The sequence below is a fragment of the Sapajus apella genome, unplaced genomic scaffold (assembly GCF_009761245.1).
Source record: "Sapajus apella isolate SASKATOON/1434 unplaced genomic scaffold, GSC_monkey_1.0 scaffold3, whole genome shotgun sequence".
In the NCBI taxonomy this organism is placed as follows: Eukaryota; Metazoa; Chordata; class Mammalia; order Primates; family Cebidae; genus Sapajus; species Sapajus apella.
In genome coordinates, this window is record NW_022436943.1 from 44,207,555 (window position 1) to 44,228,374 (window position 20,820).

At 38.6% G+C, this 20,820-nt stretch overlaps 1 protein-coding gene across 3 annotated transcripts in view; it reads right to left on the reverse strand.

Moving 5' to 3' along the window:
• SNTB1 (syntrophin beta 1) overlaps positions 1-20,820 on the reverse strand; it is a 278,639-nt gene that overhangs the window by 158,389 nt on the left and 99,430 nt on the right. For all 3 annotated transcript variants that reach the window (XR_004261087.1, XM_032252745.1, XM_032252736.1), the window contains one exon: positions 1,347-1,563. Coding sequence is in view for 2 of the 3 variants with exons in the window: in XM_032252745.1 (XP_032108636.1) it covers positions 1,347-1,563 (217 nt within the window). In the remaining variant the exon portion in view is untranslated. The remainder of the gene's footprint in view (positions 1-1,346; positions 1,564-20,820) is intronic.

Here is a 20,820-nt window from a genome sequence, read left to right on the forward strand (position 1 = left end):
GCCAGTTGAGCAGTTCCTATTTTTAGCACTTTAATGTGGATGCAAAGGTCACCAAGATTCCCCATTTGCTGGCTCAATTCCTCACTCTCCATTTATCTTATTTTCCTCCTAAAATGTATGTTTTCTACTGAGCTAAAGTAAGACTTCTGGGGGATGAGGGACCCCAAATTTTACTTACTCTTGGCTGCATTCCTTACAGTTGCCATGGGTTGGGTGATATATCTAGCCTGCGGCATGCAAAGTCATGTTCTGACTTTGGGAAACAGCATTCCAGACTTGGACCAAAGCCACTCCTTTTGCTCTCTTGAGCATAAAGAGATGCTTAGAGTAGAAAATAGCTTTAAAGCGTCTCTCAGCTAACCCTCCAAGTATATAGTGGACAGCACTGAGGCCCAGAAAGGTGAATTTGCTTATTACTATCTAACCTAAATAAGAAACATTACTAGAGCTTATATTCATGAAAGGTTTTTCTGTGCTGAGTACTTTACGTGGTGTATTAATCCATTTTGTGTTGCTCTAAACGAATACCTGAAGCTGGGTGATTTACAAGAAAAGAAGTTTATTTGGCTCATGTTTCTGCAGGCTGTACCAGGAAGCCTGGCTGTGGCATCTGCTTCTGATGAGGGCTTCAGGGAGCTTCCACTCATGGTGGAAGGGGCAGGGGAGCCAGCAAGTCACGTGGCAAGAAAGGGGGCAAGAAAGAGAGGGGAAGTATGCCATGCTTTTTAAAATAACCAGCTCTCACTTGAACTAATAGAGCAAGAACTCACTCACTACCTCTGGCGGGCACCAAGCCATTCATCAGTGATCCGCCCCCATGGCCCAAACACCTCTCACTGGACCCCGTCTCCAACACTGGGGATCACATTTAAACATGAGATTTGGAGGGGATGAACATGCAAACTATATCACATGGATTTCCTCATTTAATTCTCACAACCCAACAAGGCATCTATTTCAATTATTCCCATCTTAGAGATGACAAAACTGAGGTTAAGTGGTTTAGGAAACTTGCCCTAAGTCACATGGACTGGTAATGATAGTATGCTGAAGACATTTAAGATGCTGATTCCAGTTTTTCAGCTCTTTCCGGAACCAGGGCTCGGTGTATAGATTCATTTTCCTTCTCTCTCTCTCTCGATTTCTCTCTCTCTCTCGATCTCTCTCTCTTTCTCTCTCTCTCTCTCTCTCTCACACACACACACACACACACAGAGCCTTTCATGTTTTTCTTTGGAGGCTACAATGTGTTTTCAGAACATGAGTGCAACCTGGTGAAAGCTCCCACTTAGCCTGAGAGGCCAAGTGGCTGCTAGACACAGAGGAGAGTTGTGACTCCGTTTTACCTGTTCTCGGGGTCGGCCAAGGCCATACTCCGAGTGACGTAACACATTTTGAGAGGGATGCTTTTCCGGTCTCTGTGGAAGGAGAAGGACTGCGATGATGGAGGGTCTGAGGTGCTGCCCCCTAACCGAGGGGATTCAGGCGGAGGCGTTTCCCACCCAATCTCAGACACTGGGGATCCTTTCTTCACATAGGGCGTGGCTTCTCGCATGTACTTCACTGCAAGCAAAAAGACAGTAAGTGCTTTTAAGTACACCAAAGCTGAGTTTCTGGGAAGTCTGATTGTGTTTCTGAAATAAACTTGCATTGGATAAGCTCTTAATACTGAACTTCTTAAATTCTGAATGCGATTCAGAATTTCTGTTCCACTCAAGGTAATTACCTTATTATTTAAATTATATAGCTCTGTGGATCTTAGAACTTGCTGTTATGGTGTCCTAGAGTTGAGAATTGTGTCTAGCTTTTTTCAACTGTGACAATTTTTACATTTTCTGATTATAAGTTTTGCATTCTGGGAAAAAGGCTGAAAACAAGGATAACTTAGGCTAAAAGATACATTATTTAATATAGATGTAAGGAATAGGGCAGCCGCATTCACTACCCATGATGCCATTTTTCTGTTGAGAAACAATGATAGGGCTTTCAATTTAATAGTGTTAAGGAAACACATGCAAAGAAATACATATAAGAACACATTTTGTAGTGGCAAAAATGTGTAATAGCAAAAAAATTATTTGTAAGAGCTGATAGCCAGAAACAACGTAAATATCCATTAAAAAGGGACAGATTAATTAAATAAATTGTAAGACATCCATATCATCATTTAAAAAGTGTGTGTGTGTGTGTGTATGTGAGTGTGTGTCTGTGTGTGTGTGTGTGTGTGTGTGTGTGTGTGTGTGTGTGTAGATGTGTTGATATGGAAAGACCTGTAAGATCTATTATTAGTAGGGAAAAAAGGAGAAAGAAATACATATACTGTAATATCTTTGCATATAAATTCATAAATATGTGCTTATATGCCTACAATTATTTTTGGGTAGAAATACAAGAAATTGTTAAGACAAGTTAGCTCTGGGAATTGGAAATAAAAGCCACAATGATTAAGAAATAGGCTTTTACTATTTATTTATTACTCTTTTATATCATTTTCATGTTTAACCATATGTGTATATTACTTTTATAAAACTTAAGAAAACAAAAATAACTTAATAAAACGAAAATAGCTTAAGAGCCAAGTGGAGCAGACTGAAGCTCTGCTCCTTGGTATGTTTTGCCGTGGTATTAAGAAGTGTTTTTGCCTATTCTGAATTTGAGCATTTGGTCCTTAGACAGCTTTTGAGTTGACAGGGCAACGAGATTCTTGGAACATGCGATATACAATTGCATATTCTCTCTCTATCACCCACATACTCTGGTTCTCTGCTGCTTGGGGAGATTTGGTTAAGTCCTTCACAGGTATTTGTTATTACAAATGGCGGTGGATTGGAATAAAAGCAAACTAGGGGACATTTCCTCCAGATCTTTGACAAATCAGTTCCACCAACTAGTGCCTTCCCTACGCAAGACATGGACAGGAGTATGAAGACTACAGAGATGAACAGTACCCTCTATACCCAGAGTTACAAAATCATGGTTGCCTACAGTGGATGCTGTTGGTGTCCCATCTAGAATCCTTTTCCTATATCCTAGCTGCTGTGTGGTGAGTGAGAACAACTCATAGCTGCCCCCTGCTCTTGGCCCAACAAAAGCTTCTAAGCTTGGGAGGCTGCAAAGTCACTTCCCAATCTTCCAGACAGATGCTGCGCTTCTCAGAAACCCACCTAAGACAGGACATAAGACAAAGTACACAAACCATGGCTCAAAGTAGAATGAGCTATGTTTTATAACAGGAATAAAATGCCTTGAAATAACCCATTAACTAAAGGATCTAGGAGCATGAGAGACAGTTCAGGTTCCCAAAATTTAATCAGCAGTTCAAATATACCCATATGCATGTAATATGGTCCTTTATTAAGGGATTCAATTATATATATCAAAAATAGCCATATTAATACAAGACAGAGGAGCAGTCGTTTAATACCAACACATATTTTCAAGAAAGATTTCAGGGTTTTAATTGAATATAAGTGCAGTCAGAAGAAAAGAGCTCCATGGTTGCTCCAAACCTGTTGGCACAGGTTGCAGTTACAGAAGGAGAAATATTCCTGGACTGCGTATTTTAAGAAATATTATTTATTTCTGGGTAAAGTATTCAAAGAGGAACACAGACAAATGCAGAAAATTTAGGGGGACATATTTAAGCTGTCTGAGGCCAGAATAGATATACTTCTTTAGAAGATTCTGAACTTTTTCATCTGTGAAAGTGTTTTAGTAGAAGCTAGAACACTGCTTAGCTTTGTATATTATAGAATTACGCTTATGGAAATATAGAAAATTCAAGTATCAGCTGAGATGGATTGAAGATTTTCCTTTACTTGTATTATTACCGTTCTGAGTGGAGTGAATGTTGCAGGAGTGAGAATCCAGGGATGCTTCATAGATAAGGTGACATTTGAACTGGGCCTTAGAGAGTGGCTGGAACTTTAAAAAGTAGAGAAAAGAATAACAATCCTTCCTTTATGTAACATGCTGTGCTTTATAACTTCTCTTGCAATTCCTTAGAAAAGGTAAGTCAGATCTCAATTTAGAAGAAGGATAGAGACAGAATATACTTAATGATGTGCCAAGTATTGAATCAAGTGCTTTATATATCTTTGCACATTAAGTTTCAAATTACCATTTAAGGTCTCATTTTATATACAAGGAAACTAAGGTCTAGAGAAGATATGGATAAGGCATCTTTTATTTACCAAGCATCCATGTGTCCAGGGGTTATACAAGAAAAATATTGCTATCTCTTTCAGACCTGCTAGAAAGAAATGCCTTGTAGGGCTCTTCTAATTCAAGTGAACATAAACAGCTTGACACAGATGATCCCTTGTAGGTTAGTATTATTGTACACATTAGCACACTGATGCTCAGAAGTTAAGCTTATATAAAGTCACATGGCAAGTAAGTGGTGTAGCTAGAATCTGATTTCTCAGAGATGATATTTTCGCATGAGATCTGGCTATACCACCTAGATGAAGGATGCTAATAGGTTTGAACTTTATTCTACAGGCAGTAGTGATAGATGTGGTGGTCTGTGGGTAAGAGAGTGGCAGAATCAAAGGTTAACTTTAAAGAGAACTTCTGGAAGGTGAGATTAGGTGTACTTAAGAGAAAAGATATTAGTAGTAGATCCACCATTTCCAGGGCCATAGGGGTTAATGTCAGAGAAAACCCAAGCAACACTCTAAATCTCCATATAAGGCAAGAGGAATTCAGAAATGTGTGGCTTTATGCATTCCAGGGAAGAAGCATGGAGAAGATAGCAAATCAGCCTGGAAGCAAAGATTTACCAAGTAACCATTTCCTATGTGACACAGCCCTAGGGGAATTTCCAAAGGAGAAAATACATGGCACTGACTTGAAGGAGGGATATCCCACTGGGAATAATATTCTGCATATATTTAACTGACCAATTGAAAATAAAGACAGAAAAAATAAGGTAGGTGTGATAATTTAAAAATTTCACTCATTTAATCCAAACTTTTCAGTCAGTTTTCATGTGCTAAGAACTGTGCTGTCCATAAGGTATAATAAGAAATAGTCCATGATTTAAAAGTTTAAGTCTATAAAAGGGAGAAAGGGAAGTAAGTAGATGATATGGGTGCTTATGTTAAATCTTAAAACTGGTTTAAGGAGATCTCAAGCTTGACAAATCTCGAGGCCTTGAGGAATCAAATGCAAGTCCTTTCTGGAGGAAGGCAACTTCATCTTAGGTTTCAAAGAATCCCTGTGAATCATTTTAAAGGGCAATGGGCAGGCATAAAAATCAAAGAAAACGTTGCACACAAGGAAACAACGTACCATGAGCAAGAACCAGCACTGACGGCAATAAGTCTCACACATACTACAAAGCTATAGTATGTTTCCAGAAACAAATGAAAGCTTGAGAGAATCTTCCAGAAATTCTTTAAAAGTGATTTAATACAGTGATAAAAAGAACCAAACATTGTTTAGTAATATTACCAGAATTAAAAATTCCGTAAATAGACATGTCAGAAGAAGGAATTAGGGAACTGTAGATAGGAAATTTTACAGAATGTAGCACAAATATACAAAAAGATGGAAAATACGATAGAGCTGAACAGATATGAAGGATAAAGTAAGAAAATCTAAATATGTTTAACAACCCTCGGAAGGGTAGCGTATAGCAAATATGGCACAGACAAAGAATTTTCCTGATGCAAAGACATCAACCCATAAGTTCAAGAAACCTAATTTGGCTTTGCTGAACAATGCCTATGAACTTCACCATCAAGAAAAATAGAAAAAAGGTATCATTCTTCTTTATATTTTGGATGGGGTAATGGCTTAGGTTTTTCTATGTTTCTTCTGAGAAATGTAGGTATCACTAGTATTGGGAGGAAATCTTAGTAAAATCCCTAAATGACTTTTGAGATCTCCAGCACCACCAGAAAATAAATTTTCAATTTCAAGAAATTAAACAAGGCTAAAAGATTATCATCACTGTTCCTAAGGAAGACATGCTGAGGTCCTGGTAGTTTTTTCTGTATCTATGCTGAAAGAGAGTAAGTAACATCCACACATCCTTTCTTAAAATCCCTTTGTCCAAGAGTCCTGATTCTTTTTGATATGTATAGAAAATGGAGGCATTTGTTATTGTGTATAACAAAATAAGCAAAAGAAGATTGCCATTGGATTTCTCCAAGAACCCATAATTTCTGGTACAGAAGGAGTAATAAAATGGTCAAGATGACCCTTCTTGCTGGAAGAGACTCCAAGTCATTTTTACAAGGCTTGGCTGTCAACTGCGGACATAATTCAATTGCCAAGCACTCCTGTCCCCAATCACCGATTGAGGTCTGAAACTAAGCAGCCCCAGGCAGGGAATGAAAACAGGGCAGCCATGCTTGGGTGTGGTAAAGCAGTGGCTCTGATTGGAAATGGAGTGTGTGAAAACTTCATGGTTCTTTGTGCCTTAGTGTCCTGAAATTTCTATACCTGGCAATCAGAATATTGAGGATATCATCTAAGTCAGGGAAGGGAAAGTGTTACCTAAGAATAGATTTGTCTACAATAGGCAGCCAGCATTAGTGTATTAAGTAATACAGGAGTTTGTTATTCATTTGTCAAAAGTCTAGAGTGAAAGAAAAGGGCTGCTAGGGCAGTTCTGCTCCCTGAAGTTGTCAGGGAATCAGGCTTCTGCTTCCTCACTGCTCTGTATCCCTGATGTGCTGTCTAATGATCCACTATAGCTGCTGAGTTCTAGGCATCACAACCAAATTCCCATTAGTAGGAAAGACAAAGAAGTGAAAAACACACCATCCTTCTTGCTTTAAGGCCACTTTCCAGATAGTGACATACTGTTTTTCTGCTTACAACCTGATATGGTTTGAATATTTAGCCCCTCCAAATCTCACGTTGAAATGTCATCTCCAACGTTAGAGGTGGGCCTAGTGGGAGGTATTGAATCATGAGGATAGATCCCTCATGAAATAGCTTAGCGCCATCCCTTGGTAATGAGTGAGTTCTCACCCAGTTGCTTCCCTTGAGATCTTGTTGTTTAAAAGAGTCTGGGACCTCGCCCTGCTCTCTCTCTCTCCCTCCATCCCATTCTTGCCATATGATGTGCTGCTCTCCCTTTGCTTTCCACCATGGATAAAATCTCCCTGGGGCATCACCAGAAGCTAAGCAGATGGTGGCTCCATGCTTCCTGGTCCAGCCTGCAGAACCATGAGCCAATTAAACCTCTTTCCTTTATAAATTATCCAGATTCAGGTATTCCTTTATAGTGATGCTAAATGGATTAACAGACAACCCACTGGCCAGAACTTACTCACATGGTCACTTCTAGGTGGAAAATAAATTTATTCTTTATTCTTGACAGCTGTATGCCCTCCCAGCTTAAAAAAAAAAATGGTATGGAGAGGTGGCTATTACTGTGAAAAATGAAGAGAATATATATTAGGAGACGACAGCTCAGCTTCTTCCAGAGGAAGACATTCCTAATTCTCTCAGGACTTAGAATAAATAGATTTTATAACACATAAATACAAATAAATGTTTTAGAACAATCAATTAAAAAAAATCATGACTATGTTCCATATACTTTGCTAAGTGTTTTTTCTGTACTATCTCATTTGAACCTCACAACAATATAGGCATTATAATCATCCCCCTTTTACCAAAGACACTACAATAGAGAGGGGGTAGGTCATTTGGCCAAAGTCATAGTGCTGGAAAATGGCAGAAGCATGTGGCGAATCCAGGTAGACTGGCTCTAGAGTCCTTGGGTTTAACCAGGAAGCAATACTGATTCTCACTCTTAAAAAAAATTGTGTGTGTGTGTGTGTGTGTGTGTGTGTATTTAAGTCAATGTTTTTATGTGCTGGGAAAAAAATACCCAATTAAGAGGCTGTTGCCTGTAACATAAGAGAGTTTGATTTTGTAAGCCTGAACTATTAAACTATGACATTTCAATAAATGCCTTTTAAGACACTATAATATGTATTCATAATAGAGGGTTTAACCTGGGAGAACTGAACACTAGTGTCTGCATAATTACATCTCCATGTGCTTACAGACAGTAATTTCAGGCAAAGAGCTGTTGAAACTGATTAGAAGCAGCCAGGCCCATGTTCAGGGTGCCTAGTAATCAGAACTAATTAATAAACCATGCCGCTTTTGGGCATCATGATTTAAAAGCTGTGGTTTAGCAATTAAAATTCCAATCTTCAGTTGTAAGAAAAGGGGTGGAGAGAAGTAAGAAGTGGTCTTCAAACCAATAATCCACCAAGCCACTTTGAATATGTTTGTGTTTTTCATTTGAAGGACAGGTAGTTGTCCTTCGAGATTTCAAAAGGGCATTCAGTAAAGCCCAAGTTTGCTAAGGCTCCAACTTGCCACAATTAAATCTTTGTTGGGTTGGCCAGATGACATTTGAAAGAAAAAGCAGCACACAGGCTACTAATGAGGAAATGCTTTAGGCAAATCCAATCAGCTCTCCTACCAGACTGGTTTCTAAGGAGCCAGATAGTCCATCTGATATGTTCAAGTTTTCTTAAAAATAACAACAAACACAACAAAAAAAGAATTTCCAGATTACAGGAAGGAAATATTTATTGCTTTAGAGGATGTGAGCACAAATGTACATTTAAAAAAATGTGATTAAGGAGAAAGATTATCTGGAGGCAAGGAACCTGGGTATTCAGACTTTTGGTGAAATGTTCGAGTGGGGGACAGGTTGGTGACAGTGGGATTTGCTAACAAAATACAATATAAGATTTACCCTTAATGGCATTTCCCAGGTCATCTTAGAGAGGAAAGATCCAGAGAGAGATCATCAATATTTCCAAAAAGATCAAGAAATGATGAAAGAGGTAATATGTTTCTTAGAAGCTATAGCTAATGTCTTGAGAGGCTGAATGATGCCGAGGGAAGAGAATTGGCTGTGGGAGTCCGGGGCCTGGATTACAGTTCCAGCTCTGCCAATAACTAGCTCTCCAGCCTTGGGCAAGTCACTTCCCTTGCCTGGATCTCATTTTCTTTGCCTGTCAAAGGAGAGAAATAAGGTCCCTACCCTTCAAACATTCTATGATTCCTTGGGAAGCTGCCTTTTCTGACAACATTACAAAAGAAAAAAAAAATAGAACATGTCTTACCTCATCTTGCTATTTGTATCATCACCAAAAAATAGTCCTGTTCAAATGTGTGCCAAATTCTAGGCAGAGGCCTTAAGCAGATGTGTCTTCTGACTTTTTAACCAAACACTACAGGCACCTGACAAATGTGAATATAAGCCCACATTGAGATTATTTGCTCAAGTTACTTTTTCTTAGGCTTGGCAGCCTTATCTAGAAGAATCATTATTTTCATTCAGTTACCGATATTTATTTTACTGCCATTCTGCCCGCTGAATCCTGGCATAAATACATCTTGAAGGTAAGACGTATTTGAAGGATGGCCAAAATGTTCTGAACAAGTCATAAGGACATTCTTGGAGAGGGGACTGAGTTTTAAAATGTGGAGTCGAGAGTAAAATAAACTAGGTATGAATTTGTTGAATAATCATACCTCTGAAGAAAAGATTATTTCAAAATTACCTTATTTTAGCTAATCCCCTCATTCGATGTGACCTACCTTGATTCTTCAACAAAGCAAGATAATTGATGCCAAAGTAAGGCAATGGACCCACAGAAAGATCCCATCTCATGAGCATGCTGATTGGTTTAGTTATTAATTAATCCAACAAATGTTTAATGAGCACTTGCCCTAGGGAGGGCCCTGAGTGTTGGAATGGTCACAGTGGATAAGAACGACTGGCTCCCTACACTTCAGGTGCTTACACTCCAGTACACGTGCACCTGTTGCGGGATAAGGTGGAGACACGGAACAAATAGACGATATAGGGCATTGCTTAGAAAGTGCCATGCACTAGAGGACAGGGGCCTGTCTCCCTTCACACAGAGCCATTCACTATCGGGCAGCTGCCTACTTCCTGACCTAATCTTAGGTGACTTGTTCTCTCGCAAGCCACAGACAAGTACTATTTAATTCTCTTAACATGCCATGTTCTCTCCTGCCTCTGTTCTTTGCACATGTTGTATCCTTCATGTGGAAACCTTTCTGGAAAACTCCCTACATCTTTTAAGCCTCATGCTGGGTAAGACCTCCTTTTCAAAGTGTTCCTGACACCTCCAGGCATGGAAGTAGTAACTTCCACTGATATCAACAGCATCAGGACCAGAAACATCACGATGATGGCTTATTCCACACCAGGCACTGCACTGATCAGCTTACACATATTACAAAAAACTTATATTTATATGCAATTGTTTGCATAATAGGTCTCTCTAGTAAAACCATAAAGTCTTCAAAGTTGAGTGACTATTTTACAAACTCTAGACTCTGGAGCCAGACTACACAGTTCACATCCCAGCTCTGCCACCTGCCAAGTATGAAAACTTGGGAAAATCTCCTTACTCTTTTGATACCTTCACCTCTCCATGTGTAAAATGAGGATATATAGCCCTTCTTACCTTAGATAATTGCTATGAGGTTATGAGGATTAAATGAGTTAACACACACAAAGGGCTTGGAGCTGTGTTTAGCACACATAAAGTACTCATTAGTGTGAGGAAAAATAAAAACTCAGGGATGTGCAATTAGCACAAATATCTTGGCTACAAAACATGGAATCGGTGAGCAAAAGAACAGCAAATAGAATCTCCATAACGTATTTTCTCAGATTTCTTTCCTTTTTCTTTTCCTTTTTTTGGAGACAGAGTCTGAATCTGTTACCCAGGCTGAAGTGAAGTGGCACAATCTCAGCTCACTGAAACCTCCACCTCCTGGGTTCAAGCGATTCTCCTGCCTCAGCCTCCTAAGTAGCTGGGATTATAGGCATGCACCACCATGCCTGGTTTATTTTTGTATTTTTTGTAGAGATAAGGTTTCACCATGTTGGCCAGGCTGGTCTTGAACTCCTGACCTCAAGTGATCCACCCATCTTAGCCTCCCAAAATGCTGGGATTGTAGGCGTGAGCCACCGTGCCCGGCCAATTTCTCAGATTTGTTCTCTAGGAGCAGTCTCATAACTGATCTTTATTACAGATCAAGAAGCAGAGGACAGGGCGTATCAGTCACTCTCTTAAGGTTCTAAGACCAAGGTGTCACAGATGAGGGTCAGGAACCCTGCACTCTCTCCTGTAAAATGGAGGTTAGCAAGACTTTTCTGTAAAAAGCTAGAGAGAAGATGCTGAGGGCTTTGTGGACCTTAGTCTCTGTCATAACTTCATTTTGTCATTGTTGCGCGGAGGTCACAGACTCTACATAAATACATCAGTGTGGCAGCATTCCGACAACACTTCATTCACAAAAACAGGCAGAAGGCCAGGTTGGACCCACGGGCTGTAGTCTGCCAACTTTAGAACAATAAAAACAACTAGCAATTATTGATTACTTACCCTGAGTTGGACCCCACTCTAAATGCGTAAAGTATGCTGATTAGGGAGCAATTCTATGAAGTAGGCATACTATTATGCCTACCTTACAAGAAAGAAAAATGTGGCATGGAGAACTGAAGTGAGTTGCCCACAGTCACATGGTAGCAACTGGCAGTGCTGAGATGTGAACCGAGGGTGTCTAGCTCTACACCTCCCAGTCACTTTACCATGCTTTTTTCTTGCATCCTAGATCTGGCAGTGCTGAGATGTGAACCGAGGGTGTCTAGCTCTACACCTCCCAGTCACTTTACCATGCTTTTTTCTTGCATCCTAGATGCTGCCTCTACACATGTACAAATGTTCATGCTCAAAACCTGTTTATATAACCACAAACATTTTTGAAGTCATGTTTTAAAAAATATCTTTTAGCTGGGCATGGTGGCCCACACCTGTAATTCCTGCTTTTAGGGAGGATGAGGTGGGATGATTACCTGAAGCCGGGAGGTCAAGACTAGCCTGAGCAATATAGTGTGACCACATTTATACATAAAAAAATTATCCGGGCATGGTGGTGCATACCTGTAGCCCTACCTGCTCAGGAGGCTGAAGCAAGAGGATCGCTTGAGCTCAGTAAGTTGAGGCTGCAGTGAGGTATGATCGTGCCACTGCACCAGTCCAGGCAAAAGAATGAGACTTTGTGTCCAAAAAAAAAAAAAAAAAACAGCAACACACACAAAAGTTTCAATCTGCAGTATTTTCTTTTCATCATCTTATAAACTTATAAAATATCCATGTTTGTGTTTTCATAAAGAAAAAAGATAAGCCAGGATAAAAAGAGGCTGGAACTACCGGGACCTTGCTCATTTGACATCCAGATATTATAAAGCAGCTGGCCCAAACTCCTTCCAAATCTGAAGGTGGCAATGGATGAATCTAGTAGATGAGGTGCATAATAGGTGTTGCTTTTATTGTTTCAAGTTACTAGATAGCTTCAGGGAGAGACACCTAATGCTTATGATGACAAAATAGAGATTTTAAGAGTTTCACACAGGCACTAAATAAAAAGATGAAATATAATAGGGATAAGATAGAAAGTTCTGTCACTGCATATTCAAAATAAAAATTTCTGTGACATGTAGGACAGGGAGAACTGTGGTATAAGCTGTTGATAAGAATAAAGATTCTAGGGATTTTCATGGATGTGATTCCCATAATAAAGTAATAGAATATTAGGCTCCACTGATAGTAATATGGCATTCAGAAGAGGAGAGCGCAGTCCTTCTCTTTGCTTTCTTGATCAGCCTATACCTGAAGCTCTAAAGGTTAGAGATGTTTCAATGAGGGTAAAGCAGATGATTAGGTTGCTGAAAGGCTCAGGAAATAATTAAACCATACATTAAATGAAAGCCATTAGCACCAAAGAGTGAAGCGCATAAACTTTGGAGTCTGACCCGGGGGCCCAATTCTGAGCTCTTCTATTGCCAAGCTCTGTGGTCCCGAGCAAATTACTTGGTTTTCCCCCATGTTAGTTCTTTCACTCACTCATAGAATTATGAGGATTAAATGAGTCAATACAAGCAAAAATCTATAAGACCCTTGGCACAGTAAACACTGAAAGGTCCACTACAATTATTAGGAGTTATTTAACCTAGAAAAACAATTTACAGGACTTAATAACTGAGGACTGGGTTAACTTCACTTTGTGTTCTTCTGTAGAGGCATGATCAGTGAATACAATCAACAGGGATAAGAGTTGGGTTCAATATAAGAAAAAACTGAGAGGTGGTGACTTCCCTATGCTAGTGACATTTCAAGCAGAAACTGGATGAGCCGTTTCCCAGCCACACTGCAGAAAAGAATTCTACTTTGTGGTGGAGTAGATTGTTTCCAAAATCTCTTCAAGCTGTCATGTTCTGTGATTCCTTCTGTAATGTGGTTAATTGAGATGCCAAATCCAAAGACTCCAACATAGTGAGATTGATTCATAAATACATTGCCAAGCATAAAATTGTGCTGTACGTTTCTTCATTTATATTAGTAGTGTGACGATGGGACAGTTTGTTAAGCTATCTGGGTCTTAGAATCCTCATCTGTATAATGAGGAAAACAAAGTCTTCCTTAGATAGCCAATACAATGTAGTGGTTTAAAGAATGAGCTCTGGAGTTGGAGGATCTGGGTTGGAATCCCCAGTCTTCCATTTCCAAAGTGGACTTCTTTAAGAAGGTATATGACCTCTCTGTACCTCAGTTTCCTTACCTGATAATAAAAGCACTTATCTCATGGGATTGTTACAAGGATTAAATAATTTTTAAGAATGTATACAAAGCCCTTTGAACAATGTCTAGCACATATTTATCACTCAAATTTAAGTATTACTATTATGTCATTGCTGTTATTGTGGCTATGAAATTTCAATGAGAAAATGCATTGCAAGGATGTCTCTTTTCTAACTCTTAGAACTGTCAAAATAAAAAGTGCTTGAAAGTATCATTTCTTTCATTCATTTCTTGTGCATAAATTAAGCACTTACTCTGTGCATCGTGTGGGACTAGACATGGCAGGATAGATCATCAATTGGATATACAAGTTACTGCTTCTGAGAATTTTACCATCATTCCAGGCAGAAAAGGCGTATAAACCTAAAATACCAAGATTTCTACAGAATATAATTCAAGACACACAAAAAATAGTCTAAAGTTTATTCATCAGATACTACTAAGTATTTAGAGGACCTGGATTAATTTGCCAGCAAGGCCCTCACCATTAAAAATAATCATAATTTATCTTCCCTGGGAAAATAAAGTAACTATTTTAATAGCTATACTCTTAACATCTGAAGACAGGAAGTGAGTAACAGGCAGAAAGGATGTCTGAATGCTCAACTCCAAATATTGTTTTTACTCCTTGCTAGACAGAAGATCACATGTGAATAAAACTTTACATCAAAAGCAGGAAGTGCGTCTCTCTCTGGCCCCTTACAGGTATCTCTAGAAGATAAAAATCTATTATTCCAGGTGTTGCTTCCTAATAACATCCTGCAAATCAAACCTGGATCTCAGTAAATTTGCAATTATTTTTCAGTGACAGAAGTCCAGAGTCATAAAGCTTTTTCAAAGGAAACCACATTAAGTAAACTAAATATAATTACCAAGGGTAGACTCAGGAAAGTTATGACATTTTTCTACCTGACCCAGAATATGCTGCAAATTTGAAGTACTTATACATGCATCTGAAGATAAGGTAGATGGTGAGGGATTCTCTGAAACATCGGAGTCTGTCAGACTAGACAACGCTATGGATAATTCTATTTTGAAAGTGCTTTGCTGGGTGTGGTGACTCACACCTATAATCCCAACACTTTGGAAGCCTGAGGCAGTTCGATCACCAGGTCAAGAGTTTGAGAAGAGCCTGACCAACATGGCGAAACCCAGTCTCTACTAAAAATACAAAAATTAGCTGGGCATGGTGGCATGTGCCTGTAACCCCAGCTACTCAGGAGGCTGAGGCAGAAGAATTGCTTGAACCCAGAAGGCAGAGGTTGCAGTGAGCCAAGATCATATCACTGCACTCCAGCCTAGACAGCAGAGTGAGACTCTGTCTCAAAAAACAAAACAAAACAAAAACTTCTTTATAGCACTTCCGTGCACACACCCTCATTGCATGCTTATTGTCACCCTCATCAGAAATATGCATAGTTGCAAGGCCTTTTAGAATCTGACTATGCATCTATTTTTTTTAAGACTTCTATGACCCAGAGAGCAAGAGGCTAACAACTTTCCCCATCAAATTTTACTTCCTCCCCCAAACACATGTGCACACACAAACACATCTTGCTTTACAGAACTAATGCCTTTAGGACTCAACTCAATTGACTTCACTGGGCATCTGCACTGGATTTTTTCCAAGAGGCCAAGCTTAGCTTGGTCTTGCCTCATACTCTCTTAGGAGAGTAATTTCTAAGAATTAGATCAGGATGACAGAGGAAAGGCCTAAGCAACGTTTAAGGATCTGACTATCAGAGTCAGGAGAATAAAACCTCACAAGATTTAATGCTGAACCTCTGGAAGCTTCACTTGAGGCATGGCAGTCAAGGTAGTTGGGGCTTTGTTGTTTTTTAAAAAGTTAGGAAAGGAATGATGGTGAGCATCAGTGAATGGGTACAACTCTTTCAATAAATAAACCCATAGTAAAATCTAACAATAAAAATGTAGGCAAATTGATGTTCATAGAGTTTAAATATCTTACTGCAGGTAAGCACCAGGCCTGAAATTGGATCCTACATCTTCTCAGTCTAATTTGAAAGTCCCTTTCACCATGTAATAATACAACTAGTTCAAGTAACATGAAGACATGAGCTAGATTATTATGGCTAATGGGAAATGAATTGCTATTGATGCTGGGAAAATTTATTGGATATCAGAAAAGATGATTAAATTAATAAACATACACTGTTATTATTACAACAGAATTGATGTTATCAAAATATTCCACATGTGGCATAAGAAAAAAATCTAAAGGTCATATCGGAAATACTAAAAAACAGACAAGCTGTCACATTTAATGAAAATAAAAAAATTGACATAAAATTTGTATTATAAACAAAAGGGGAAATAATGTCAAATACAATGGAGACTGAAATAATAATCTCCAAAACATAAAAGAATACATTTGACAGCTTTATGTTAATAAATTTGAAAACGTGGGGTGCATAAATTCCTAGAAAAAATAAACTTAACAAAAATAAACTTAAGAAAATAGCATGGTTAGTCTTGTAACTCCTAAAGGAATGGGAAAATTCTTTAAAAAGAAAATACTAGAACCAGAACTTATTAGTGAATTCTACCAAAGTTTTAAAGAATAGCTCATTCAAATATTAATCAAACTATTCCAGAGACTAGACACAGAAAGAGTCTCCTCAAATTACTCCATGAAGCTAATATAACTTTAAAAACAAAACAAGTCATGGAAAATTTTTAAAAGGAAAATTGCCCATCCATTTTCCTAAATATAAATATAAATCCCAAATGCCAAACAAAAATATCAGTGAAATGAAGTCCAACAATATACATAGAAGACAGTAGTACAGCATGGCCAAGTTTGGACTATGTGAATAATGCAAGATTGGTTAAATATTAGAAAATGTATTATTGGCATTCAAAATATTAACAGATAAAAGGAGAAAAGTAATGACTACTTAAATAAGTGAGGAAAATTCATTTTATATTTTATAAACTTTAATAGGCAGTTATAGTAAACAAAAGAAGCCCTCTTTCAACCAGAAATAGAAGGTAACTTCCTTAGCTTCATAAAGACTATCCACCAGAAATAAAACCAAATTGACATCAAACATTCTGAATGCAGAAATGCTGTAAGCATCTCTTTGAAAATCAGGACTGAATTAACAATACCCTCCCATTACCCCTTTATATAATGTTGCCCTGAAAGTCCTAGGCTGTGGTAAATGACAAGAAGCAGCAGCAATTCAATGTGTAAGGATTGGAAGGTTAAAAATGTTAAACAAATGAATGTATGAATGAATAAGTGAGAGAGTGAAAAAAAGAAGGAAGGAAGGAAGGAAGGACGGAAGAAAGGAAAAGAGGGAGGGAGGGAGAAAGAAAGGCAGAGAAGGAGGAAGGAAAGAAGGTATAGGAAAAAGCACCTAGAACTAGTTATAGCTGAATTCCCATCATGGCTGGGGTCCTAAATTTCTGAGTAGCTGTTAGCAAATCTTTTAACTCTCTAGTGTTCTTAAATTTCCTATTCGATAAAATCAGGGAAACTACCTTGGTTAATTAGGTAGACAGTGATTCTATTAAAAAGGATGGAAAATAGAGGAAGAAATACAAGCTTGTGGGATGAGAGTGCTATTTTGGTTTTGGAGATGTAAGTTTTGAGCTGTGGACAGAACATCCATAAAGAGATAGAGGTCAACAGACAGCAGAATTATGAGTCTGAAGCTTTGGGAAATGGTCAGAGCTTCATCTCATGCCCAGTGGAAGGAGATGTTACATGACAGTCGTAATGGTTAGCATTTATTGAGTGCTAAATAAATGTCCAGGGTTTTACATAGATCATGTCTTTTAATTTTCACAACCACCTTGTGAGATAGTACTGTTATTATTCACAGTTTACAGATGAAGACACACAAGTCAAATAACTTACCTAAGACCCTATAGCCTCAAAGTTGTGATTCAAGCCTGATTCCAAAGCTTTTCCTCTTTCCCACTGTGTTGCAAAAGTCTGCCTTTTGGAATTAGATCTGATTTACAATCTTTTCTCCCCAAAGAGCCTTTAGGTCTGGACAACTTGCTACAGTTCTCTAAGCCTGAGGATTCTTCTCTTGAAAAAGAAGAAAATACTACTAAAAGCATGGAGTTGTTGTGTGTATTTTACCAGATAATATATGTAAAGTGTCTGTTTTTTTTTTTTTTTTTTTTTTTTTTTAAAAAAGGTGTGCCATAAATGGTAGCTCCCTTTACCCTTTCTGCCAAAGGTAAACCTCCCAGAAGCAAACTAGAGAACAAGGACAGAGGGAGGTGGCAGGTATGTAACACCCTAGAGCCATTTTAGGAGTTCCAATGTCTGGGATATTTTCTTATGTTCCAAGATATCCGTATTCTTACTATCCCTCCGCCTTTTCTGCAGGCAGCCCAGGGCCAACCAGAAGGGCAAAAGGCAGACATCAAAGCTCAGAGGGGAAATAGATGTTGTACTGAACAGATGACTTAAACCCTTCCTCCTATTCTAAAACACTATCTATGTGTCCTGATCTAATCTTGGAGCAGGGAAGAAGGGGGCGGAGGTTGTAGGTGTTGTGAAGGGAAAACAAACTAAACAACAGGAAGCTTATTGGCCTATTTGAGTTCCAGTATAGTTGAGCTAAAAGATCACAGACTTTGAGTCAGATCAATCCAGCTTATGCTGCTGATTGCTCTACAAATGACTACTGGGAACATTTCCTGACCTCTCTAAGCCTCATAGGGTCTATTAACATGTAATACACATATTTGCTATTAAATTAGGTAAGATTGGCTATGGTTAGAATGTGTCCTCTCCAAAATTCATGTCGAAATTTAATCCCCATGATAGTAGTATTAAGAAGTAGGACCTTTTGGGAAGTGATTATGTCACGAGGGTTCTGCTCTTATGAATGGATGAATGCCTTACCAAGGGCAGGGGGGAACTAGCTTAGGCCTTTTTGCCCTTCTGCCTTCTGCCACGTGAGGACATAGCATTCATCCTCTATGGAGGACAAAGCAAGATGCTCTCTTGGCAGCAAGGAATAAGGTCCTCCTCAGACAATGAACCTGTTGCTAGCTTGGTCTTGGACTTCCCTGCCTCCAGAACTATAAGAAATAAATTATTATTCTTTCAGGAACTGGTTTTTTGAAAAGATCAACAAGACAGACAGACCACTACCCAGATTAAGAAGAAAGAAAAGAGAGAAGAATCAAATAGATGCAATAAAAAACAATAAAGGGGATATTACTAACAATTCCACAGAAATACAAACTACCATCAGAGATTACTGCAAACAACTCTATGCACATAAACCAGTAAACCTGGAAGAAATGGATAAATTCCTGGATATTTGCACACTCCCAAGCCTAAGCCAGGAAGAAGTTGAATCCTTGAATAGACCAATAACCACAGCTGAAGTTGAAGCAGCAATTAATAGCCTACCACCCCCAAAAAAGCCCAGGTCCAGATGGGTTCACAGCCGAACTCTACCAGGCATACAAAGAGGAGGTGGTACCACTCCTTCTGAAACTATCCCAAATAATTCAAAAACAGCGAATCCTTCTCAAATCATTTTATGAGACCAACATCATCCTGATACCAAAACCTGGCAGAGACTCAACAAGAAAAGAAAACTTCAGGCCAATAACTATGATGAACATAGATGCAAACATCTTCAATAAAATATTGGCAAACCGACTGCAACAGCACATCAAAAAGCTTATCCATCACGATCAAGTAGGCTTCATCCCTGAGATGCAAGGCTGGTTTAACCTACACAAGTCTATAAATATAATTCACCACATAAACAGAACCAAAGACAAAAACCACATGATTATCTCAATAGATGCAGGGAGGGCCTTCCACAAAATTCAACAGCCCTTTATGCTAAAAACTCAATAAACTAGGTATCAACGGAACATATCTCAAAATAATAAAGGTTATTTACGACAAACCCACAGCCAATATCATACTGAATGGGCAAAAACTGGAAGCATTCCCTTTGAAATCTGGCACTAGACAAGGATGCCCCCTTTCACCACTCCTATTCAATATACTATTGGAAGTTCTAGCCAGAGCAATCAGGCAAGAAAAAGAAAGAAAGGTTATTCAATTAGGAAAAGAGGAAGTCAAACTGTCTCTATTAGCAGACAACATGATTGTATATTTAGAAGACCCCATTGTCACAGCCCAAAATCTCCTTAAACTGATAAGCAACTTTAGCAAAGTCTCAGGATACTAAATCAACGTGTAGAAATCACAAGCACTCCTATACACCAATAACAGACTTAAAGAGAGCCAAATCAAGAACGAACTGCCATTCACAATTGCTACAAAGAGAATAAAATACAACTAAAAAAAGATGTAAAGGATCTCTTCAAGGAGAACTACAAACCACTGTCAAGGAAATAAGAGAGGACACAAACAGATGGAAAAACATTCCATGCTCATTGCTAGGAAGAATCAATATTGTGAAAATGGCCATACTGCCCAAAGTAATTTATAGATTCAATGCTATCCCCAACAAGCTACATATGACCCTCTTCACAGAACTGGAAAAAGACACCTTAAACTTCATATGGAAACAAAAGAGAGCCCACATAGCCAAGTCAATTCTAAGCAAAAAGAACAAAGCAGGAGGCATCACACTACCAGGCTTCAAACTATACTACAAAACTACAGTAATCAAAACAGCATGGTACTGGTATCAAAATAGAGATATAGACCAATGGAATAGAACAGAGACCTCGGAGGTAACACCACACATCTATAACCATCTGATCCTTGACAAACATCACAAAAACAAGCCCGGGGGAAAGGATTCCCTGTTTAATAAATGGTGTTGGGAAAACTGGTTAGCCATGTGCAGAAAGCAGAAACTGGACCCCTTCCTGATACCTTACACTAAAATTCACTCCAGATGAATTAAAGACTTAAACATAAGACCTAACACCATAAAAACCCTAGAAGAAAACCTAGGCAAAACCGTTCAGAACATAGGCATAGGCAAGGATTTCATGACTAAAACACCAAAAGCATTGGCAACAAAAGCCAAATTAGACAAATAGTATCTAATTAAACTCCAGAGCTTCTGCACAGCAAAAGAAACAATTGTTAGAGTAAACCAGCAACCAATAGAATGGGAAAAAAATTTTGCAATCTACCCATCTGACAAAGGGCTAA